The 24,533-nt window shown below is 38.6% G+C and overlaps 1 protein-coding gene across 5 annotated transcripts in view; it reads left to right on the top strand.

Annotated features, from left to right (window-relative positions):
- Positions 1-24,533, top strand: part of LOC139969062 (uncharacterized) — a 115,656-nt gene that overhangs the window by 12,076 nt on the left and 79,047 nt on the right. Inside the window, exons 1-5 of one of the 5 annotated variants that reach the window (XM_071973808.1) lie at positions 11,384-11,570; positions 12,307-12,354; positions 15,419-15,557; positions 20,853-20,909; positions 21,302-21,379. The exons of 2 other annotated variants lie outside the window; for them this stretch is intronic. In XM_071973808.1, the coding sequence (XP_071829909.1) occupies positions 11,507-11,570; positions 12,307-12,354; positions 15,419-15,557; positions 20,853-20,909; positions 21,302-21,379 (386 nt within the window). In that variant the 5' untranslated portion in view covers positions 11,384-11,506. Of the gene's footprint in view, positions 1-2,216; positions 2,404-2,837; positions 2,886-3,397; positions 3,522-11,383; positions 11,571-12,306; positions 12,355-15,418; positions 15,558-20,852; positions 20,910-21,301; positions 21,380-24,533 lie in introns of those variants that run through there. 2 more of the 5 variants (XM_071973804.1, XM_071973806.1) reach the window with 2 other exon arrangements.

The raw sequence follows: 24,533 nt of genomic DNA, 5'->3' as shown, positions 1-24,533 counted from the left end.
ATGTCATTCACAAATTACAAGAACATATCAAAATAAGAGTGCGACAGTCAGAAAAATTAGAGTACGACAGTCGGCATTTCTGAATTGAAGCTGGCGACAGTCGGAAATTCCGACTGTCGCACTCGAATTTTCCAACTATCTTCATTTTTACCAAGATTGGGGGGGGGGGTGAGACACCCCCACACCCCCCCCTCTAGAGACGTCTCTCTTTGTGCATAACTCGTTTTGTATTTAAAGCAGTCAAGAAATCCCACATGACGACAATGATGCTCGTTCCTATATCAACGCGACATGTTAACTATATACTCATGGAGCTCATAAACAGATTATTGCTCCATGATATACCACCCCTTCAATATAAAACTTTATGGTTATGTTCTATGTTGGATTAGTTAAAATTACCTTGGCCTAAAGGAATTCCCCGTTTATTTTGTTGATGTTGTTTGCAGGCTTATATGAGGGATAATGAGGGGATGGGGGGGGGGGGGTCATTATTGTCCTATGGATATTTTTGTCAAGCATTTTTCCTCCGCAACCTTTGCTATAAGCATATATTTCTTTAGTATGAAACGTATACCGCGTAAACCGTTTTAACCGTTTTTAAACCATTCTAGAACACATCAAATGTGTTACACAACAAAGCGAAACATTTGATACCGACGAATATTGACAAATCACAGATACTGGTAAACGATACAGTCTGCAGCCTCCCATAAAATGGAGAATACGTTAGCAACGAAAAATCGGTGTAGACATTACGAAAGAAAACAGAAAAAAAAAACGACGGAGGAAAAGGAGAATTTGAAGAAAGTTGACCGTTTATCCTACAGCTGAATAATTAAATCAATCATCAGGTAAGTCGTTATATGTAGGACTATCAAAATTAGTTTTGATTAATAATTTAGTTTTCTTGTTTTATACTACTTCTTGTTATATACTACTTTGAGTACTACTACTACTAGTATTACTACTAGTACTACTACCAGTGCTATACTACTAGTACTACTACTACTACTACTACTAGTAGTAGTACTACTACTACTAGTACCACTACTAGTACTACTGGTACTACTACCAGTGCTATACTACTACTACTACTACTAGTAGTAGTACTACTACTACTAGTACCACTACTAGTACTACTACTAGTGCTATACTACTACTACTAGTACCACTACTAGCACTACTACTAGTACTACTACTAGTACTACTACTAGTGCTATACTACTACTAGTACCGCTACTAGTACTACTACTAGTACTACTAGTACCACTACTAGTACTACTACTAGTATTACTAGTACTACTACTAGTGCTATACTACTACTACCACTTCTACCACTATTACTACTACTACTAATACTACTACTAGTACTACTAATAGTACTACTAGTGGTACTACTTATTATTTAAGGTAGTCTAAGCATGGAACTGTAACAATTTCGTTAGTAAGCAGGGATATTTTATACCACTATGGGTAGATTGAGCAGAATGAATCTCCCTAGATTGCCACCAACATGTAGTTCAAGTTCGTAGAGGTCAAGTCAACAGATCAATACTTTGTCGATTTGCATATGACTATACTGACATGACTAGAGTGTCTAAATAGATGGCAAGACAATAATAAGGATACTATAACGTGATGTTACCGTGTTGTATCTTAGCATACATCGAACATATTAATATAAGTTGATTATTATATTTAATTACTGATTTAAATTGTTACATTTTACCCCATAAGCATCTCCTATAGAGTCCGCCCTGGATAGAGAAGTTGGAGTATATACCAGCAGCAAGCAAAGGAAGGATTTAATCCGGATGTCGAACTGTCGAGTTAGGTCATGTGGTCATAATTGATCAAGGTTCCCAGATTGTCTTGATATTGCCGAAACAGATTATTTCTAGCAATTGAGACTGATGCGGTATGATAGGCTACTTTTATTACTTATTTAAGGAAACGTTCAAAATCATAAAATGGATTAAACGGTACTATTTATAGATTAAATAAAGGATACATTTTTTTTGGTCAGGTTCATGTAAGGGATATTTCCTTCCTATTTCCCAAAGCTAACCGTCCCTAAAAATCACCACAGACGCTAGCCCTGGATTCGGAAATGAGAAAACATTAAATCGAAGACAGCTGGACATAAAATAGGGTTTGGACGTATTCAGATCTCTTAAATTGTATATCTTCATAAAAAAAAAGAAGCAAGGGTTGCTCTGCGTATTTCTTTGAGTATTGTCTAAAGAGGGGGACTTACTGAAGGTTGCATGATTGCATGAGACGGTTATAGCACAAATCTACTGACAGCTGTTAACCTAGTATATCTGGTTATCGCTATGTTGTTGATAATCAAATTTGTGGCGATCTTTTCGATTTTAGTTATTCTTACGCCAAATACAAGTAAGTTGAATAGAATGTTAAATGTCATTAATTTATACAATCAGTTTAGCTCTCAATGTTTCTTTAAAGCATTTCGCTCATATCAATAGTTTATAACTTGAAGAAACTAATTAATAATCTAGACAAGTTTTCATATTTATTAGTTGTTATTCCCTATAGAGCTCAACCTACATGTAACTGAATTATTTTTGTTTTATATATGATTCTTTGTAAATAGGACTGTATGAATTAACAAAATACAGTTATGGCAGTTAGATAATAATTTCTTATCTCAGTGATAGGACGGATGATATTCTACAGGCACCTCCCGGAACCCACTTCCCGGAACCCACTTCCGGGACCCCACTTTCCAGATCCCACTTCCCGGACCCCACTTCCCGGACCCCATTTTAGACACGTTTGACATATGATATTTCATCTTTTGATTTCTACAGAAGGATGGTGGCGCCGTCGTCGGCGTCGAAGATCTCCACCGCCTCCAGGTATGTGTATAAATTATTGACTCAAAAGTATATTCAAGAACCTGCCTTGTATTCTTTCGTTTATTACGTTTCAAATGCATAGTCTCTGCTAGGAAACAATTGCGTGCACTCTAAGGCAAATTTGGACTACAATGTATAGGACTCTTGTTAGGTCTAAACGGCTATTTTTTTTTCTCACTGAACTGCTGATTAGATTTGTTGTATTTTGGAATACAATTGTAGGCCTGCTTTTTTTAATAAACAGAATGCAACCATTTGAAACTACCCCCTCCCCTCCCCTTACATGGGAGTCGGCGTTAACAACCCCAGGGCCACACCCCTGTCTTGCAACACATTTTATTGACCTCTGACGCTACCCTGATTGATACACTGCAGGTTCATGCCCCTACCTAATTCATTCGGGACTTTAGGATCTCCTATACCATTGACTGCCCCATTCCCCAACAGTTTATGTCCGGCCATGTGATCATGTAAATTTTCATTTGTTATTTTCCTTATATTTGATTCATAAGATGACCCCCCACGGTTTACCTCCTGTCCAAGTAAATACAGTAGTCATGAAGTAGCGTCTACGCACGCCACAATGACATGGCCGGATCCAGTCGCAACTGATGACAACTCGAGTCCATCTGTGAGGTAAGCATAGGAAAATGGTTGACATTCTAGAAATGTAATAGGTTATTGACGTATGTATAGGCATAGGCCGATGTGTTCATGATCACTAAGTTAATCTACAGTGTACATTATTCGCAGTGGCGGAGCTAGGGGTATTGGTCAGGGGGGCGAGAATTGTCTGTAGTGGCGCTTTCGGCACTATCTAAGCGGAGCACCACCACAGGTCGGTGCGGAGCGTACCGAATTTTTTGAGTAAAGATACTCCCTAGATCGCCGGAAATGACCTTTTCCGGACCTTGCTAATTTGCAGATAAACGAAGAATAAATAGGTGTCATCGCCATTTTGTCAGAAACTTACACCAACAAAATGTGACAAATGTCAATAGGTATTTGACAGCGCAATAAAAAAGTCTATAATCGCGAATAAGTAAAAAGTGGTAAAAAGCTGAAAAGGGCGCCAGCAGTCCATTTGAGTCCGTCAGGGGGGCATCCGCCCCCTCTGACTGTATGGACGCTCCGCCACTGATTATTCGGTATATTTCCCACTTTTGAATCTAAAAGATAAGATTAAGTACTATAAGATATACCGTTACGGGGAATGTACAGGCGTCTCTCACTTTGGTCACAGGCCTATATTGAATTATATGATATATATATAAATTAATTATGTGTTTATTAGCATGCCTTGTGTGTGTATAGCTAACTGTATGTCTGATGTATAGCATACGTGTGCCTCAGAATGTATCATTTCCCGTCTAAATTCTTCATTATTTTGTTCTACTGAGAGGAGGATGACCAGAACCTCCTACAATCCCCCTTCCCCTCCCCTTCCCCAATATATTTTCCTTCGTCCCCCCAATCAAAGGGAAAATGTGATCTTTAAAAGTCACCATCCCCCGTCCTGTTGGTGTGTTCTCTTATTAACAGAGCTTACCAAACTACTCTTATAGGTATATTTTATGTTCCGCATTCCATTTAAAAACCAGTTGCCAACTTAGAGGCATTGAAGACTTGCCCCAAACCGCGTGCCGCGCTCTGAAAAAGTTAACTTTCCGTTGCTTGCAAGTGAAGTTTTCTGCTTGTCGCTACAAAATGCAGACAGTTATGAAAAGTGATACCTTGTTATCTTATATCTAGACCTGAGATGTTCATCGCTGCCATGTACACTGTGTTGTGGGTATTGACCGTAGCTGTATGTATTGACTGTACACTAGTGTCTATAATTACCGACGGTAGCAAGCTGTGTGTGTATTTTCTGGGATCGATGGTGGTGTCTAACACTTCTGTTACACACCTCATTCGAACCTAGGTCAGATTACCGGCATGAGACGTTTCTTTGTGCGCGAGTCTTCACACCCTTTAATAGCATTAACGATACTCTCGACGCCCGCGGCGCTAAATCTCCGAAGAAGAACAGCTATATATACTGTCAATTAGATCAATGGTAAGTCGGAGTTTCGGGTCTTTAAGGTGCCACGTCACTTCAGTCAACGTACATTCATCATTGTTCTTAAACGACCTTTGAGTTGGTTCGACAATTATTTTGCAAAACGAGTATTACTCAAAATATTAGGTCACATCTTATTGGGTTACAATCAATCAATAATTTATTTATTCTGACGTCACACCTGGTTGCTTCACGTTCACCTATTGTACAATATATGGCAATATTTAAATTCCCGATAACTAGTGTATAGGAAATCCTTCGCATTAAATTTTAACATGGATGTTTGGAAGTAGGCTATACATGATCGATGTACTGTTTGGAAATGATACGTTTAAAACGGCTACTATCTGATGAAATAATATAAAGTATCGGCATCATAAGTTATTAACAGTATTTAAAGTATACATATCGCACATAATTATAGTGTCACATTAATGGTCACCTACAGGTCAGTCTCAATATCGTTTGTCGTAGCTATATCCTGTGCAACTTGTAGCCCCCTTCATTCTGTTAAAAGCAATTTCCGCAAAGGAATAAAAAAGGAAAAGAAACGAAGGTAGGTCAATTGCTTTCAACTTGTTGTGACAGCAGGCACTGCCAAAGGGAAAACCCCATGTACCTGTCGAATTGCCCAAATTGTTTAATCTCAGGAAGTGGAAGTAAGGTGCCTCGATCGTTTGGTCTGTGTTCTAGATAAATATCAGCTGTTACTGAAAAGAAATTTGGAAACTTTTCAAACTGATTCGACATGTTCAATTAAACTCTACTACATGGTAAGAAAAGAAAATAAGTCTTACAAAACCGGATAAAACCGGATCTCATTGTCTATAAATGATCAAATTATGAGTGACAGTTGTTTAGTGACAGTTTTATGTTCGGTGACAGTTGTTTAGTGACCGCTGTTTAGTGACAGTTGTTTAGTGACCGCTGTTTAGTGACCGCTGTTTTAGAGACGGCTGTTTAGTGACAGTTGTTTTGTGACCGCTGTTAAGTGACAGCTGTTTAGTGACAGTTGTTTAGTGACAGCTGTTTAGTGACAGCTGTTTCAGTGACCGCTCTTTAGTGACAGTTGTTTTGTGACCGCTGTTTAGTAACAGCTGTTTTGTGACAGTTGTTTAGTGACCGCTGTTTAGTGACAGCTGTTTAATAACAGTTGTTTTGTGACCGCTGTTTAGTAACAGCTGTTTTGTGACAGTTGTATATGCACCTCAACAATCGATCATAATAATACGGACGGATGGACGGACTGAGGCTCAGAGAGCCTTCTTCGTGATTATGTACAATTATCAGCATTAGCTTTCCACATAAATGGTACTAGTGCGCAGGGTAACACAAACTTACTTTGAATTGGTCACAGGTAACCCAGTATAGGCCGCCTATCTATGTAGCTCTGTATCTTTGTGCTGGTAGGATCATGTTTTTTGGGAGTATTTCATTTCTATAAGGGGATATCAAGTTATGGAAGATGTCTCTGTAATTTGAGAAACTGTTAATATGACAAGGTTTATTGTGTCATATAGTCTACAACGCATCCGATTACCCCAGTGATTTCAGACAGACATGGATATCAGAAATTGCCAGGATAGGGGTCGCCAGACGTTAATAAGTTGGTGGAGGGGGGAGGGGGAGGCACCATGAAAGCACAGAAATCGGGTAATGCCAACTGGCGAGGAATCATGCCGGGAGTGGGGAAAGTGGGCTCGCCAGAGGGAATGGTACCCAAGAGAAACTTCCAACGCGGTTGAGAGAAGTTTGCATTAAGTATTGTAGCCTAACCATAGGGCATACAAGTGTTATCTGATAGGTAATATCCGGAATTGCCTTGATGCATTAGATTGGTGTTGCCGGTTCAATCCCTGAACAGCGACTCATCAATTGTTATCATTTGGAAGCAGTTGCAGTGCTTGCAGTGCGCCTTCGTCTGCAACCCTATACACGGGAAACTTTCTGAACCTTATTACATTAATCTTAAATATATGGTGTGAGCCTGGCCCCTCTTTCACCCAGATGGTCCCTATTCTCTATAACCCTACCCCCCCACCTTATACCTGCAGACGGAACTGAAGTCCAGGCTTTCCTTCTATTCTATAATTTTTTTATCGCCATGTATGAACAGTGAACAATAAATAGGCTATATACATGGGTAGCCTATATGGTGGAATGTCTGTAGAAGTGCTTAAAAGTCACAGTTGAACCTTTACGTTGAAAATGTACTCGTCTTGCGATCACCATAATTGTCAACTATGGCTGGCCATACCGATCAGGGTTAACCTGATAGACCGATAAACTTCTGACCTCAACCTCCCCCTGACTTCACTGTGCCAGCTGTCATTAAAGTTTTCACGCAGGTGTAATGTCCGAGACGGAGTTGCACAACTAACTCCTGTTTTCCTGGTAATGAACATCTCGAAGCTGTTGCAGTGTACTGCATTTCCGAAACAACAGGATGTGTGTAGGCCTAATCATCTATTTAACAACAAAACAATGGCAATTTGATAGCAGTTTGTGCACGGCTTATCGTTCAGATATGGTCAACTGCTGCTTTTGTCATATAAACTGAAAGTCAAACATTGAGAAGGAAATACCAGGTCATTAGATACGGTACGTAACTGTTCCTCAAATGAACTTTATACATTGGGAACCCCACCCCCCCTCCCACCTTAAAAAACTAGTATAGACAATATACACTTTTTTTTTCACTAATAAGTTGAATGAGCAACTTGATGGGTACTGACAGACTGATAGCATATACATACAATCACAAGAGGGTACCGGTGAAAGGACAAATCATCCCAGCTGCCCCCTCCCTGCCTACAGCCATTTGGAATCGACGTTTCATAGAGTGTCGTGAAATAACAAATATTCCAAATATATCAGGTTTTAAGGATAAAGCAACAAGAAGATTATAATTGGTTTATCTGCCCGGATGACGTCACAGAGACGCCTACATTGATCGAATTGATAATTGGACGGGCTTAACATTAGTCAGCCACAATAGTAGGCGATACCAACATATCTCGTGTTGAGAAATGGGAGAGATGGGGTTTTCAACCAGCAGTGTAAAATATCTGCCCTTATTGTGTGCCACCGGGATATCCCCCGAAAGGAGAAGCAACACAGATTTCCCAAAACCGAAAATAATTTTACATCACGGATAGCTCGAAATTACGTTAAAAATGAATCTCATTAAATGCTGTTTGGATTTCGTATCCCTAAAGGAACTTCCCTAAAGGAACCATTATTTTAATTTATTTTTAACTTTTACTTTAAACGCTATACTTTCTTTTAAACTTTAAGAATTAACCGAACGACTGAATGATACGGTTTAGTGTTTCTGCGTGAACAGAGCAACAAACATATGGCTTGAGTGTAGCGTACGTGTAGAGTTCGTGAATAGTATATGAAAAATACACAACCTCTGAGGGGTGAGAGACCTATGATGAAATTGTAGAGAACTTTAAATGAACCATAGATGCCGTGCTGCCACGAGCACCATATTGGTACTTGCGTTGGGTGGAGTGGGGGGGGGGGCTAAGATGTTATGTCGTCGAGGAGAGGGGATAAAGGGGAATGGTGTTCCCTGTCGTTTGGAAAATTTTGGCAAAGTGGAGGATGCTTAGATGCCAAAAAAAAATCTTTTCCAAACTCCTCCAATGAGATTGCGAGAAACTGAAAGATGTCGATTTAATTTGACATATGCCGATTTCTTCCAATCAAAACCCTGAACCAATGAGGACACGAGAAACTCTCATTTTATGTGGAAATCGTCAGATGTTGATTTCTCGTACACATTATGACGAATGGTTCAATGAGATTTGGTTGCTGGGGAAAGTATCAAGATATTAACTTTCATAAAAGGAAATGCAATTTATGTTCTAAGGATAAATCAGGGAAATGCACCATTATAGAACTAGACCATGATGGTCGATAAAACAGAGGAACTCTTCCAATCAACAAATCTAAAACGATCCTTTGTAATATAACTAGAATTTGCTCTAAAAATAAAGGAAGTCCTTTGCAAGGTGTCAGTGGTAATGCTGATACCTTTCTTCAGGCGTGTAGCGAGGAATTTGCCAAGGGAGGGGCGAAGCCTGTAGGCAAACTATCTAAGCGTAGCGCCACCATAAGTTGGCGCGAAGCTTACAAGAAAACTTTGGACGAAAATGCCTCCCAGATCGCTGGAAATGGCACTTCCCAGGCCTTGTAAGTTGCATCTAAGCATTTTCTATTTTGAAATTACTATCGTTATCATAAAAAAAAGTACAAAAAATATGCTCAAGGAGGGGGCTGTCGCCCCTCCGTTCCCCCACTACACTACGGGCCTGCCTTTTAACTTTTCACGAATGCAATGATATGCCGAATACGTAGTATCGGGGTAAACTTGATTGATCACAGAAATAAAACACAATACTGTTTACTGCATGGGGTCAAAGGTGATTGTGAGGTCCGCGCAGTAGTCAAAACTTGAACTTGGACAAAAATTACAGCAACTCACCAAGCCAGTAAAGTTAAGTTATAATTTCCGGTAAGTTTCCGGGCTCAGTTTCGGCCGGGGATGGACAGGGAAATCCCCTCATTTTTTTCCCTTCCACATCAGTGATTTGAAAAGGGCGCACAGCTGGTATAATCTCATAATATTATTAAGATTTAGTATTTCTTTCACAAAATGATCATGGCCACGGTGGTAATGGCTCCCCAGGTTATACTTTATTATTTTTAGCCCTTAAAGCAATATTACAGGTTGCTCAACTGACAAATTTGTTACCCTGTTATTCCACGGCGAGCATCGTTAGTGCTAACTGGACACGTGGATGTAAGTCATTTTTAGTGAAGATCATCCGAAGTAGATTCTCAACTCACGTTGCTGTGGTTCATATGTTGTACATTGGTCCTTGTAATTACATTATTTGTTATGTTCTGTAACCTTACATTGTAATATCATAAATGTTATCAATACCATATTGCCAAGTACCAAATTTAACTGCCAAATAAAACTAAATGTGAAAATGTTTCCAATTTTGATCGACTCAGGTCTTTACCATTCTTAACTGACCCCCTATTTCTTGACCTGCAATGCTCAACACCGATCAAGTGTTCGTAAAAAGTTTCACATTCACAGAAGTTATTTTTTTTAGATAAGACCATCGGGGAGAAAAAAAATCCTGTCATATTTTCACGGGCTATTGATCAGTATCTAATTATAGGGGTCGTTATTGATACTTTGGTGGCGGGAATGGGGAAAGTAGGGGTGGTTGTCGAATTGCTTTATTTCTATCTAAACACAGATTGAAGACCACAGAATGGCATTTTGTAATTGAATAAGCTATGCATAATTATTTTGGGCATGCATTGTATCGCTATAGGTTGAAAATAGGCCTAAACATTCAACATAACCTACATTCTTATCGGTAAGAATATATATATATATATATATATATATATATGATAGATGGCATTAATTCCAGGTGAAGAGTGCTCAATATACCTGGGTATAGAGCTGGATAGGTATAAATAATGTACACTCGTACAAAATTTGCGCTATTACTCGAGTTTCATGCTTCTTCGCAATCGTCAGATAGCTAATATATATATATATATATATATATATATATATATATATATATATATACATATATATATATATAGATATAGATATATATACATACATATATATATATTTATATAGATAGATATTTATATATATATATTTATAGATATATAGATATATATATATTTATATATATATATATATATATATATATATATATATATATATAATATAAATATACAAATATATATATGTTTATTTATATATATTTATATAGTTACATCATCTTATAACACGGTGCAAGTACTGAGTAAATAGCTCGGGTTTCCATAGGGCCTTTGTTTATACGTAGGCCTAGATTAGTAATATTGTTACATTCACAATGTAGCATCTGCATACCACTATAGGCTAGTAGGTAGGTAGGTAGTGAGGTAACCAAAACCGAAATTGAGATGTGATGTGAAATTTGTTTATCAATGTTATTCCCCTTCCTTACAAGCTACTTTTACGACTAAGGTTAATAGGGATATTATTATATTATAAGTCTATGAACTTGCTGTCTTCTGTACGTAGTGCATTATTTTGTGGTATGTGACATCCACTCACCCTTTCCCCGAAACTAAAACGTACATGTCCCTTTTTCATGTTATGTTAGCACACACGACTAGCCTCCTTGTATGACCATAAAAGCTATATGATGCGCTTCGACAGCTGCTTTTAGAGACACCTGAGTTGCCGTCGACGGAAAGGTACGGGCAGCCATCACAGAACAACTATACCGATTTCTATTCCGTACTTCAGCGATTAGGGGTTGTGTCAATGACCTGTTACAATCTGTAGTTAAGTAGATGTAAAGCTTGATGCATGAATATATATAGTGTGAACCGAGTAATATATACCAATACCGGCAGGTACCAATGAAGTCAGAACGTTAGAGATATCACTCCTAATCCTAAATAATCTAATCGGTCAATACATTATCCGTGGTACAGGTGAATCGAGGCCACTGAAATGGTGCTCAAATCTACTTGGAGGACAGCTGTTTTATTGGTACTACTTGCTCTACCGGTAACGCGTGAGTATAAACATGTGTGTGTGTATGTATGATGGAGGTTTTAACTGAAATAATTTAAAGAGGCAGACACTATACCAAAAAGATGAATTGTAGCACAGTTTAATGAATTTCAACGCAAAGCCAATCAAGCGAACAGTGCAAATGTAAATTTAAAAAAGTCAGAGCTAGGATCACCTGAGAGAAATAGAGTAACTAATTTGTGTTGAAGGCGACTTGTTTCAGCTGTGTGCGGGTTACCATGTTGAAGAGTCTGAACCCGAAACGTCATAAATATGTCATGTTCAATTCACATTTGCACTCTGTGTATTACCTTGTTTTGCTTCGACCCATATGTCTCATCCAGTGCAACGCACTATAAAATGCATGACTCCGTTTCAGTTAGACACCCTTCTAACCGATTAATAGCACAAGGGCCATTCACCAGGTGTGCTGATTGTCTGGAAAGACGTAGTTCAGTGATAACATTATACGGCAACGGGAAACGATTAAGGAAATATGCTTGAAAACTCAAATGTGAAGCAAATAGGTGTCATGTCATATAGAGCATTCAACATTGTCTATGGATTGGGGAGAGTCTTGCCTAATGGTGGTGGAAAACTGTACAAACTTGTAGGCTCTACTTTGAATATATGGTGTATTGATAAGCATTGATATAATATGAATAACCAGGCCTAAGCATTCATATAAATATATGTATAGAGAGAGTATGACTTCCGATTCTTTATGTTGCTTACAGATGGGTTTTGGCGCCGTCGACGACGTCGTCGCTCGCCTCCACCTGTAGGTGAGTAGTATCCATCGATGTTTTTGCTGTTACGTTGGTACGTCCGCTACCGTTACAAAACACTGGAAGGGGAGAGGGGGGAAGGGGTGGGGGTGGGGTCATGATACAGAAAGTTGCAAACAGATGGCCACCTCTTCCTTCCTTTCTTTCACTATTGTTTTCAAGTGCAACTTCCTTCCTTGTATTAAAGTAACAGCATATTAAACAAGAGCATCAATGACGCAGTATCTCAATACTGGAAGTTTTAATTTTGATTCCTAATTTCAAATCTTTGCTCTGCCTCTACAATTATCAATATCAATCATGGTACAACAAATATATAACTTGCATTTAAGCTACTTTGCCACGAATAGTCTCTGCAGGTTACACTTTATCCTGCTAGTGTTGCCTTTAGCGCTCATTGCCTGTTTGTCGAAAGAACGATGTTGCAAGGTTTAGTAATGTCATAGAATACCTAAGAACTTGTTTTTTATGTGGTATCCTTCATCTTGGGTCAGACTCTGTTGGACTTTTTGGTCATATAGTTTGATGTCATTGACAACGGCCAAATTAAAAGAGGCTAACTCGACCATATTCTTGACGCCCGCCTTGAGAGCTAGGCCTATTGACCTACTGTATGTTACTGTAGACTGTAGTGGTGACTACCATCAAAACTGTGTCCACTTCCAAGTATCAAAACAACCCACGTTTTTCCATCTCAATTTTTCTGACATGAAGATTTCATGGATTTATGACTTGGAAAAAATAATGTAAAAGAAGATTACAAGTTTTTATTTGAAAGTGATGGATGGCCTCCTCCTTCCCAATACTAATAGCCACCTCAGTTCCTCTCCATTTTGTTATTTTATTTTAATTCTTTGTACATTTTATGTCAAACATCACAGGTTCAAAAGAAAGCTAAACTTACTTCTTATAACCTTATACATCTTATATTCTTAAAAATAAAACATAACCTTATACAATTTTTATAGTCTTATAAAAGATGTGATGCTATGGCCGGCTCCTCTTTTATACGTACCCATCAAACAAACTTACCCTGGTCCTTCCTAGGAAAAGCTGTCTGAACAACAGTACAATGTTAATGTGGCTATCACTGAAGACCTAATAATAGTAATAGGCCTAGGCTAGGCCTATATATTTTTTTAAATGCATTAGGCCTAAGTAGCCTTCAGAAGTACAACGATGTGTTAACGTAATTATACAAAAATACATGAAGGGCAATCAAACAAACTTATCATGGCCCTTGCTCTGAAAAGCTACCTGAACCCCAGTACTATCCTTAAATGTATGTTACAAAAACGAAGGCCTAATATTAATTAAATGCACTACGCAAAATTCAAAAGTACACAATGTGTATATGCATTTAGCATGCAATACGCAACACCTTGCGTACCTAACTACAGTACAGAAAATTGGTCGCGAGTGTAGCCATTTTCGTATATCTAACATGTAGCTGTCCATGAGTCATAGCCAATAGGCTATAAACCAGACTTGGAGGCGGGGCTTAATCATCAAGAACGGACCTTTTTACTAAAAGTAGGGGTGGCAGCTCAGTGTTGTTTTAAGAAAGAAAAAGCATTTAAACATCAAATTAAGCAAATAAAAGCCATAAAATGTCATTTACCGCTAGTAAAATTTTTATTCATACCTACCTGTAAAAACAAATGGAAGTTTAAAATGTTAATAAAAAATATAATAAATAGGACCCTATCTTAGACGATACCACTGTTAAAAGACAATCTTATTCTATTCTCTTTCATAGAACATAAACTGCAGATAACAAGCCAATCGCTGAGAAGTAATATGTCACGTGCCCATAATAAACCATAGACATCAAATAATAATTAACAAATGAGCAGGAAAACGTGGGCAAAAGTTCCCTACTAACAAGTTTCGGAGCGTGTGCAAAAACGGTCTGTTTCAATCGTTTTTCGGTTCGATTTGGCCCGATCTGGACATAAATCGGTGAAAAAGTCATAGAATGAGATAAAATTCTCGAATAAAAAATAGTAACTTTTGTTGGTCTATATGATATATTCTTGCTCTGGAAATTCCAGAGAAAAAGAGCTTTGTATGAAGACGCTGAAAAATTTTTAAGACAAGAGAGAGTCCCACTTACTGTTACAATATCTCCATACATGTAATGTATTGAGATAAAAAGTGGACTGATTTTTCCAAGTCTCCCAAATGACGTCACTAACCCACCCTCTCGGCAACCTTCAATAATCTATTATCGCCCTTTTTCCTCTATATACTAACGATATCGGTTACGTCTCGACTCTTTCATCTGGTTTACAAATGAAACAAGTGTTTAGATTGGTCAATGATCTGTGCAAAGATCTGTCGATAGAATGACTACCTAGACCTTGTTGAATCTTGTTCCAATCGCATTTTATGATTGGGGAAGGCTAATAAGGGTGAGCGTTGAACCCCTCCCCCCTCCCCTGTTCCTTTCTCATACATGTATGGTATATATATGTAACTACTTGAAGAAAGCTTTGGTACTATTTCTAATGCTAATCGAGAACGGATTTTACCCCGTCTTTTATCATGATAGGTTTTCTGCAATATCTTTGTCAAACAGTTTGTAACAGGGATATTCAATAAATTTCAAACAAAAAAGAGAAAATTATATACTTGAGAAAGACCCATTTGGAGATGTGACCTACATTACTTTTCAAAGGGACTCGTGATACAGATTTGACGTAGCATCGTTCTGATCACACGGTCACCGTAGTCTCGATACAAGGGGAATGTTGGGGTTAAGAGTGGATCAGTTAAGTCCTGATCCCACGGTCACCGTAGTTTCGATACAAGGGGACTGCTGTGGTTGAGGTTGAGAGTAGATCAGTTAGCATGCATAATCACACGGTCACCGTACTCTCGGTACAAGGGGACTGCTGGGGTTGAGAGTGGATCAGTTAAATCATGATCCCATGGCCACCGTAGTCTCGATACAAGGGGACTGGTGGGGTTGAGAGTGGATCCTTTAAATCGTTTGGATTTCGTTCCCTTGTTCTATCTTCGGTTACTTCACTTAAATAGTGACTGTTTCACTTCACAGTTCCACCGCCAGTACCGCCAACGTTCACGTACTGTCCATCGGCATGGGTGGTTACCGCGGAAGCCACGACAGCTGTGGTCACGTGGCGTGAACCCGTTGCGAGAGCAGACCGTCCCCAGTCATATGATTACAGTGCAAGGTAAACCCATAGAAGACTTGTGAACACTAAATGTTCCGTCCTTCCAATTAATGTCTAAGATTTAATGCGGAGCAAGTAACAACTAGGGGGTCAGACAAACTCACCGGCATGAATGCTTGTTCCGTTGCAAAGAAATACAGTTTTGACATTTATTTTCATGTCATTGTATAACGACATCTTGAAATTTGTGATTGCACACATGGACAGCTGTTTGTTTTTCATAGTTTTTCACGGAAACAATAAGGACACACACACACACGAAGGAAATCACATTTAAAACAAACCAAGTATTTGATCATACCATATTATAATACGCTTCCTTTCACAAACTCTATATTATAAGGTTTTTTTTTCTACTAAATTACAAACTTCTTTATACTGTTAACGAATATCTTTTCTTCCCACAAACCAGATTTTTATCAGAAAAGTAAATAAATTTGGTGATGTTAAATATGGCCTTTACGGGTTTGCAATAAGACGGAATACCTATATGGAATGAAGACATGAGAGGCATGTCTTGAGGTGGCGTTAGAAAATTCAAGGTTCCTTATACGCAATGCTTTGTGGTAGGCCTATAGGTGAAACTAATTGAAGTAAATTTGTTATTCCTGACTGCAAAAGAGTCAACAAAGAATAACAACTAGACGGGGAACACAAAATTAGGAATCTTTTATTTTAGAAACAGGCGTGTGTAGACTTTTGAATGTTAGATCCGTAAGGAGGATGGTAGTGACCATAGAGATGGAAAGTAGGGACGCTGTGCAAGAATGTTACCAGTTCTTAGGCTAGGGTAGATCAGATTTTGTATGGGTATAGGAGACATGCTTAGGCTAGGTAGATTGGAGTGTGTATAGGTATAGGAGACATGATAAGGCTAGGGCTGATTGGAGTGTGTATGGGTATAGGAGACATGTTTAGGCTAGGGTAGATCGGAGTGTGTATGGGTATAGGAGACATGATTAGGCTAGGGTAGATTGGAGTGTATATGGGTTAAAGAGACATGTTTAGGGTAGGGTAGATCGGAGAGTGTATGGGTACTATACGAGACATGTGTAGGCTAGGGTAGATTGGGATGTGTATGGGTATAGGAGATATGTTTAGGGTATGGTAGATCGGAGTGTGTATGGGTATAGGAGATATGCTTAAGCTAGGGTAGATCAGATTGTGTATGGGTATAGGAGATATGCTTAGGCTAGGGTAGATCAGATCTGTGTGTATGGGTATATGAGATATGTTTAGGCTAGGGTAGATCGGAGTGTGTATGGGCTTAAGAGACGTACATGTTTAGAATAGGGTAGATCGGAGTGTGTATGGATATATGAGATATGTTTAGGGGTATGGTAGATCGGATTGTGTATGGGTATAGGAGATATGCCTAGGCTAGGGTAGATCGGAGTGTGTATATAGGAGACATGCCTAGGCTAGGGTAGATCAGAGTGTGTATGGGTATATGAGATATGTTTAGGCTAGGGTAGATCGGAGTGTGTATGGGCTTAAGAGACGTACATGTTTAGAATAGGGTAGATCGGAGTGTGTATGGGTATAAGAGATATGTTTAGGGTATGGTAGATCGGAGTGTGTATGGGTATAGGAGATATGCCTAGGCTAGGGTAGATCGGAGTGTGTATGGGTATAGGAGACATGCCTAGGCTAGGGTAGATCGGAGTGTGTATTGGTATATGAGATATGTTTAGGCTAGGGTAGATTGGAGTGTGTATGGGATTAAGAGACATGTTTAGGGTAGGGTAGATCGGAGTGTGTATGGGTATAGGAGACATGCTTAGGCTAGGGTATACTTGGAGTGTGTATGGGTATAGGAGACATGCTTAGGCTAGGGTAGATTGGAGTGTGTATGGGTATAGGCGACATGCTTAGGCTAGGGTAGATTGGAGTGTGTATGGGTATAGGAGGCATGTTTAGGCTAGGGTAGATCGGATTGTGCATGGGTATAGGAGATATGTTTAGGCTAGGGTAGATCAGATCTGTGTGTATGGGTATATGAGATATGTTTAGGCTAGGGTAGATCGGAGTGTGTATGGGCTTAAGAGATGTACATGTTTAGAATAGGGTAGATCGGAGTGTGTATGGGTATAGGAGATATGTTTAGGGTATGGTAGATCGGAGTGTGTATGCCCAGCAAAAAATGTACCCTAATTTTACCGCAGTAAACTATGGTAAATGTGTGGTAAATAGGGTAAATGTGTGGTAAAATTGTGGTAAAATCAAGTGCGGTACATTTACCGCAGTTTTACCATGGTATTACCGCGGTAAAAGTGCGGTACATTTACCGCGGTAAATTTACCGCAGTTTTACCATGATATTACCGCGGTATAAGTAGGGTAAAAGTGCGGTACATTTACTGCGGTAAATTTACCGCAGTTTTACCATGATATTACCGCGGTATAAGTAGGGTAAAAGTGCGGTACATTTACTACGGTAAATTTACCGCAGTTTTACCATGGTATTACCGCGGTAAAAGTGTGGTACATTTACTACGGTAAATTTACCACAATTTTACCATGGTATTACCGCGGTATAAGTAGGGTAAAAGTGCGGTACATTTACTACGGTAAATTAACCAAAGTTTTACCATGGTATTACCGCGGTAAAAGTAGGGTAAAAGTGCGGTACATTTACTACGGTAAATTTACCACAATTTTACCATGGTATTACCGCGGTATAAGTAGGGTAAAAGTGCGGTACATTTACTACGGTAAATTAACCAAAGTTTTACCATGGTATTACCGCGGTAAAAGTAGGGTAAAAGTGTGTTACATTTACTATGGTAAATTTACCATAGTTTTACCATGATATTACTGTAGTAAAAGTAGGGTAAGTTTATATGGTACATAAACTACATATGTGAAATTCCTACAATTGTGCCATGATTAACCACAGTAAAAATAGGGTAAAACTATACGGTGCAATTATACTATGGTAAATTTACCATAATTGTACCACAGTAGAACATATATGGGTCACACTATGAAACATGATGGTACATTTACAGCAATTTTTCCATGATTTTGTCCCATATTTTTGCAATACTGATATGACAAACCTTTTGTTCTACTCATATCTTAATGTTGGCAATATAAATTACCTGTGGATATGAGTTGAATAAAGAAGAGAGACAAACTGCTATTCTTATATGTTATAGTATGCATCTCTTTTCCTAAAAAAAAAACAAGCAGAGGATAGATACATAGAGAATTCCTTCATGGAATCTCTGATATATTTGAGAGGAGACAACAATTAATTCTTTTTTCATTATTAGGGAGAACCTTAAAGCCTTTAAAATGAAAAAAGAACTATATAAACTAGCACACATAAGGCATAGGTTCTGTGCCTCAACACTGTGGCACACAAAAATTGACCAATCAGTGTCCTCAGATTTGGGTATTCTCTGTCAGGTCCAATAAATGACTTGACAAGTCTATCGTTAAATTGCGGTCCCGGGAGCAGTACTACACACCCCTGCCTCGTTACTTCAGGGCACTATTCGAAAAGAGAAGGCGAGTTTCGCCGGTGTCCTTCCACGCACAAAAACTTGGAACCTCAATAATTTCCGACTAAGGATTTCCTTAGTCTGCTGAAGCACCTTCGGGTGGAAGCGTAATACGAGGTGTATCATATCATATCATGTTCAGAGTACTCTTTCCATTTAAAACAAGTCTTTGAGGACAATAAGAGATCAAAAGTCCAATCTGGACTACCAATCAAGTCAAAAGAAGAGAGTCAGGAATCATACCAGTATAGGGTAAATGAAATTCAACAAAGCTTTCTTATGTGTGAAACCTCCATGGATTTGATGAATTAAAAACTGATGCATTCTACAACTGAGGACTTATATGTCAGGCATACAACCATTACAATAAGGGTAACGGCATATAGCCAAATCATAATACAGTACACTGATGGCTGAAATTCAAAGGAATATATGGTGTACATGCTAATTGAAATAAGGACAAAATCATGCTCAATGTAAGGTAAAACTGTCCTGCAATTAGTGTAAAATCATGGTAAACTGAGGTAAAACTAAGGTAAAAGCGTAGTAAATCTACGGTAAAATTGGGGTAAAATGTGGTAAGTGCGTGGTAAAAGTATGGTAAATTGAGGTTAAACTAGGGTAAAAGCGTGGTAAATCTACGGTAAATTGGGGTAAAAGAACGGTAAACTGTGGTAAAAGCGTGGTAAATATACGGTAAAATTGGGGTAAAAGAACGGTAAAACTGTGGTAAATTTGGGGTAAAAGCGTAGTAAAAGCGCGGTAAAAGTATGGTAACACCGTGGTAAATTGCGGTAAAATTGGGGTAAAAGTGAGGTAAAACCATGGTAAATTTGTGGTAATTTACTGCGGTAAACCGCGGTTTACCGCGTCCATAGGGCCAAAACACCGCGGTAATGTACAACAAATTTACCGCGTTTTTACCCCGGTTTTACCGGGGTAAAAGTGTGGTATGTTACCGCGGTAAATTTGAGGTAAATTTTTTCCTGGGTGTGTATAGGAGATATGCATAGGCTATAATCGCAGTGTGAATGGGTATATGAGACATGCCTAGGCTAGGGTAGATCGGAGTGTGTATATTAGTATAGGAGATATGTTAAGGCTCGGGTAGATTAGAGTGTGTATGGGTTTAAGAGACATGTTTAGGGTAGGGTAGATCGGGGTGTGTGTATAGGGGACACATTTAGGCTAGGGTAGATCGGAGTGTGTATGGGTATAGAAGACATGTTTTTTTAACATGGTTTTTAAATTACGATAGCTAGGAGTGTCACAGTTTATACTAAACAGTTGGCTAGCACTTGAAGTCTGACCGGGCATATATATATACGCATTCTAAGTGAGCTGTCCACCCATTCGACATTTTCAAAGTATAAGAACTTGTAAAGCAACACGCTCATTGCTTTCAGCACTGGGGAAGGGAGTGATCGGCCCGGGTACCAGACAGTGGTTGCCATGCCACAACCCCACCCCTCCCCCCCCCCAAAATGGCCAAAGATAGCACCATTTTGCATTTAAGAAACCTCACATAAAGAAGAATTCTCAATGGGCAGGGGAAATCTACACCCTTCCCCAACCCGAAATCCCCTATACGGGAGACAAAGGAGGGATCCGCCGAGAATGTAAACAATTCTTGGTAAGTCACTGCTTCTTTTAAAACATTTGTTATACTAAACGCATTGCTGGGGCTGATTTTGTTTGAGGTTGAAAGAGGCTGCGTTTCTTGATATTGTATTGTCATCATTTCTATGATGAATATGATTGACGTTTTCTTCTTTTCCGAACTTCAGAGACGATTGCTTTGATCGACTGGGTCCCCCGGCCGACTATTGTGATTATAGGCGGAGGTTAGTCGTAATATCGATAAATTATTCAGTTTAGAGTGTAGTAATGTGCTACTTTTAAAAATAAAATGAATAATTAGAAGAATTAATGAAACTTAAAAAAAATATATAAATAAAAATAATGAATAAAAGGCAAATGCATGACATTGTGTTAACATTATCAGGTCAGAATCTAGGATTCCATAGAGTGAGGGATGTGGTCAAGGGGTCGGTGAAGTCATCTCCGACATGTAAAAGGGGCTATTGGAAACATGGTCCAAGAAAGGGGAAAACAAGATGTAAAACGGCTATTTCGAAGGGTGCACGGCATTGTATGTAGGCTATATACTGTTAACAATAATGTGAAGAAAGCAAATCAAGTTTTTACTCTCTTCATTTTTCATGCAATCCCGTAGAAGGGCTCTTTATTATCCTGTGGATGATTGCTACGAATGCGATATATCACCGACTCCAATTTACGATATCACTCCAAGGTAGGTCGGGCATGATGATTGGCTGACGAAATCATGTTGGCAACATCACTTATGTATATTGGTTCTTATATAGACATAGGCGTAGGAGCCCAATTTGATTTGGGGGGGGGGGGGGCTGTAACGACTTCATGTTCATTTGCATTTCATATACGTGTTCATCGGTTATCACATCGCGTGCCAATAACATACAATTATTTTCCGTCTTATTACCCTTCCATATTGGTTAGAACTCTTGGGGAAGTCGTTACAATAATAATGATGATAATAATATCAGATTAACCATTGAAAAACACATTGCAAATAATTTTTCTTTCAGTAGGTGCTCGAAAAATTCTCAGCATATTGCCCGAATTTAAGCAGTGTTGTGCTACAGCATATAGAGGTTTAAGGTTGTGTGACGTCATTCGTACGTGCGTCAAGTTCCTGTAAAATTGAATGTGTGCGGCAATTTGCCTCGTGAAAATTTGTTCATGTTCCGTTTTACATAGGCCTGTATATTGCAATTCCTCATATCCCTTGTCGTTGACATAGGCTACTATACGAACTGTTTCTAACTTTTAACTTGAATCAGTTTATAAATATAGCAAATATCAAGGGCGTAGGAACCGGGGGGGCTGGGGGGGCGCCTGCCCCCCCAGTGAAAAATGTGGAGGGGCGGAAGTATCATTCCGCCCCCCCCCCCGCTTCGCAAGTCAGAAAACCCCTTTTTCATTTCCGAATGAGAAAAAAAAAACTCATTTGGAACACCAAATTGCATCTAAGGCCAGGTGAAAGTACAAAATTAAGTTTACAAAATGGAGTGGGTGTTGAAGTGTGCTATATTGCACCAAATTACATCTGAGGCCACCTGGAAATGCAAAAAAAAAAATCCAAAGGGGAGGGGACACCCCCTCCCCTTAGACCCCTCCCCCAGGCCGGCCATCAGTCTTCAGCCCCCCCCACTCAAAAGTACCTTCCTACGCCACTGGCAAATATACGTTACCATGTCAGTTTTGAACATTATATGATGCGCCATAGCTGTTGTACCATTACTCAGTGTGTATGGAATTATGTCTATATATGGTGAACCTTCAAGATGAAGTATGTGCGGTATCTTTATATAGTTATTATATTATAGACACGGATCGGTTGGTGTAAGACAATGCATTATGTACCTCTACACAGGTTTGAGATCGGAGGGAGGGGGCGGAGACGGGGGTATGTGGCAGATCGGTCAGTCACCACGCCCATGGAAGGTGTTTGGTGTTAAAAGTATTTGGGTGCCCTCTCTGCCCCCCCCCCCAACTGGTGTCGGGCTCTATGCATGTTTTACAATGACAATCGAAATCGTTTTGTCAAAAGTGAAAAGATAGTTACTTTTCAGATGGAGGCTACGTCTGAAAAGATTCCGCTGACAATGGTACGAACTTATATTGGTCCAAACTTCTTTTGCATTTAGCTTATTTGATTACTAAGAAAATCATATACTACTCCATTGTAGATCACACATAGCCCATAGTTCTAACCTATATAGTTGATTGTGTAATTAGGCTACACCATATTTATTTCCGCTGTAATTTTACACTCTCGATTATCATGTGCTAACTTTTCCTCTTTTTTTTTAAAATATTTATTATAATAGCCTGCCTATATGTATAAAGGTGTGGAAGTGATACAATATTATCTAGCTACAACCATGTATTCCAGGCATTGATTACGGTAATTTATTCAGCGGGCATATAGAGTTACAATTTATATTGTGTCTTTCCGGTGTAATGGTATCAATAACTGATAAGCTATTCTACCCTGGCCCATGGATCAATTTACTCTGCTGGATTTAGTTTGTCCTACCTGTGAATATAACATTGTTATTATGTTTTCCTTCTATGTTTAATTGTTTTATTTTTACCATCCATCTTAGGTCTTTGCGCATGTCACATAGAAGGCGATGGATATACATTTACCACAGTCTGCAATCACTATATATAGACTTAACATTCGCTTCTGTGATGTTTTTCTTCTTTTTGTCCCCTGTTATTGATCTATTTTGGTTTAATTTCTTTGCGTTGATATTCATGTTGATGTTTTCATTCCCCAGAGCACCATATGTATCACTGCACATGATAATTTATTGTCCAGCTCGATATCTTTGATTGGTATTATTATGAGAAATTATGTCTGCACTTTAAATTTAAAAAAAAAAAATTAAGTGATAAGGGGTCTACGTCATGATGTATGCGTGCCGGAGAATTACAGTTTGAATATATATTAGTCTAAAGCATTAGGATATACTCTAGTCTAAAGCATTTGAATACACTGTAGCCTAAAGCATTTGATATACTGTGGCCTAAAACATTAGGATATACTTTATTCTAAAGCATTGGGATATACTTTAGTCCAAAGTATTAGGATATATTGTAGTCCAAAGCAATAGGATATACTGTAGTCCAAATCAATAGGATATACTGTTGTCTAGGGAATTTGAATATACTGTACCCTAAAGCATTAGGATATACTTTAGTCCAATGTATTAGGATATATTGTAGTACGAAGCATTAGGATAAACTGTAGTCTAAAGCATTAGGATAAACTGTTGTCTAGGGCATTTGAATATACTGCAGTTCAAAGCATTAGGATATACTGTAGTCTAAAGCATTAGGATATACCGTAGTCTAATGCATTAGGATATAATGTAGTCTAAAACATTAGGGTTTAATGTAGTCTGAAGCATTAGGATATACTGTAGTCCAAAGCATTAGGATATACTCTATTCTAAAGCATTAGGATATATTGTTGTCTAAAGCATTAGGATATGCTCTAGTCTAAAGCATTAGGATATACTGTAGCCTAAAGCATTAGGATACACTGTAGTCTAATGCATTAGGATATACTGTAATCTAAAGCATTAGGATATACTGTTGTTTAAAGCAATAGGATATATTGTAGTCTAATGCATGAGGATATACTGTAGTCTAAAGCACAAGTTAGGATACACTGTAGTCTAAAGCATTAGGATATACTGTAGTCTATAGCATTAGGATACACTGTAGTCTAAAGCATTAGGATATACTGTAGCCGAAAGCATTAGGATACAGTGTAGTCTAATGCATTAGGATATACTGGAGTCTAAAGCATTAGAATATAATGTAGTCTAAAGCATTAAAATATACTGTTA

This window comes from Apostichopus japonicus, chromosome 6 (genome assembly GCF_037975245.1).
Source record: "Apostichopus japonicus isolate 1M-3 chromosome 6, ASM3797524v1, whole genome shotgun sequence".
NCBI lineage: Eukaryota > Metazoa > Echinodermata > Holothuroidea > Aspidochirotida > Stichopodidae > Apostichopus > Apostichopus japonicus.
This window is presented reverse-complemented; position numbering and strand designations above follow the sequence as displayed.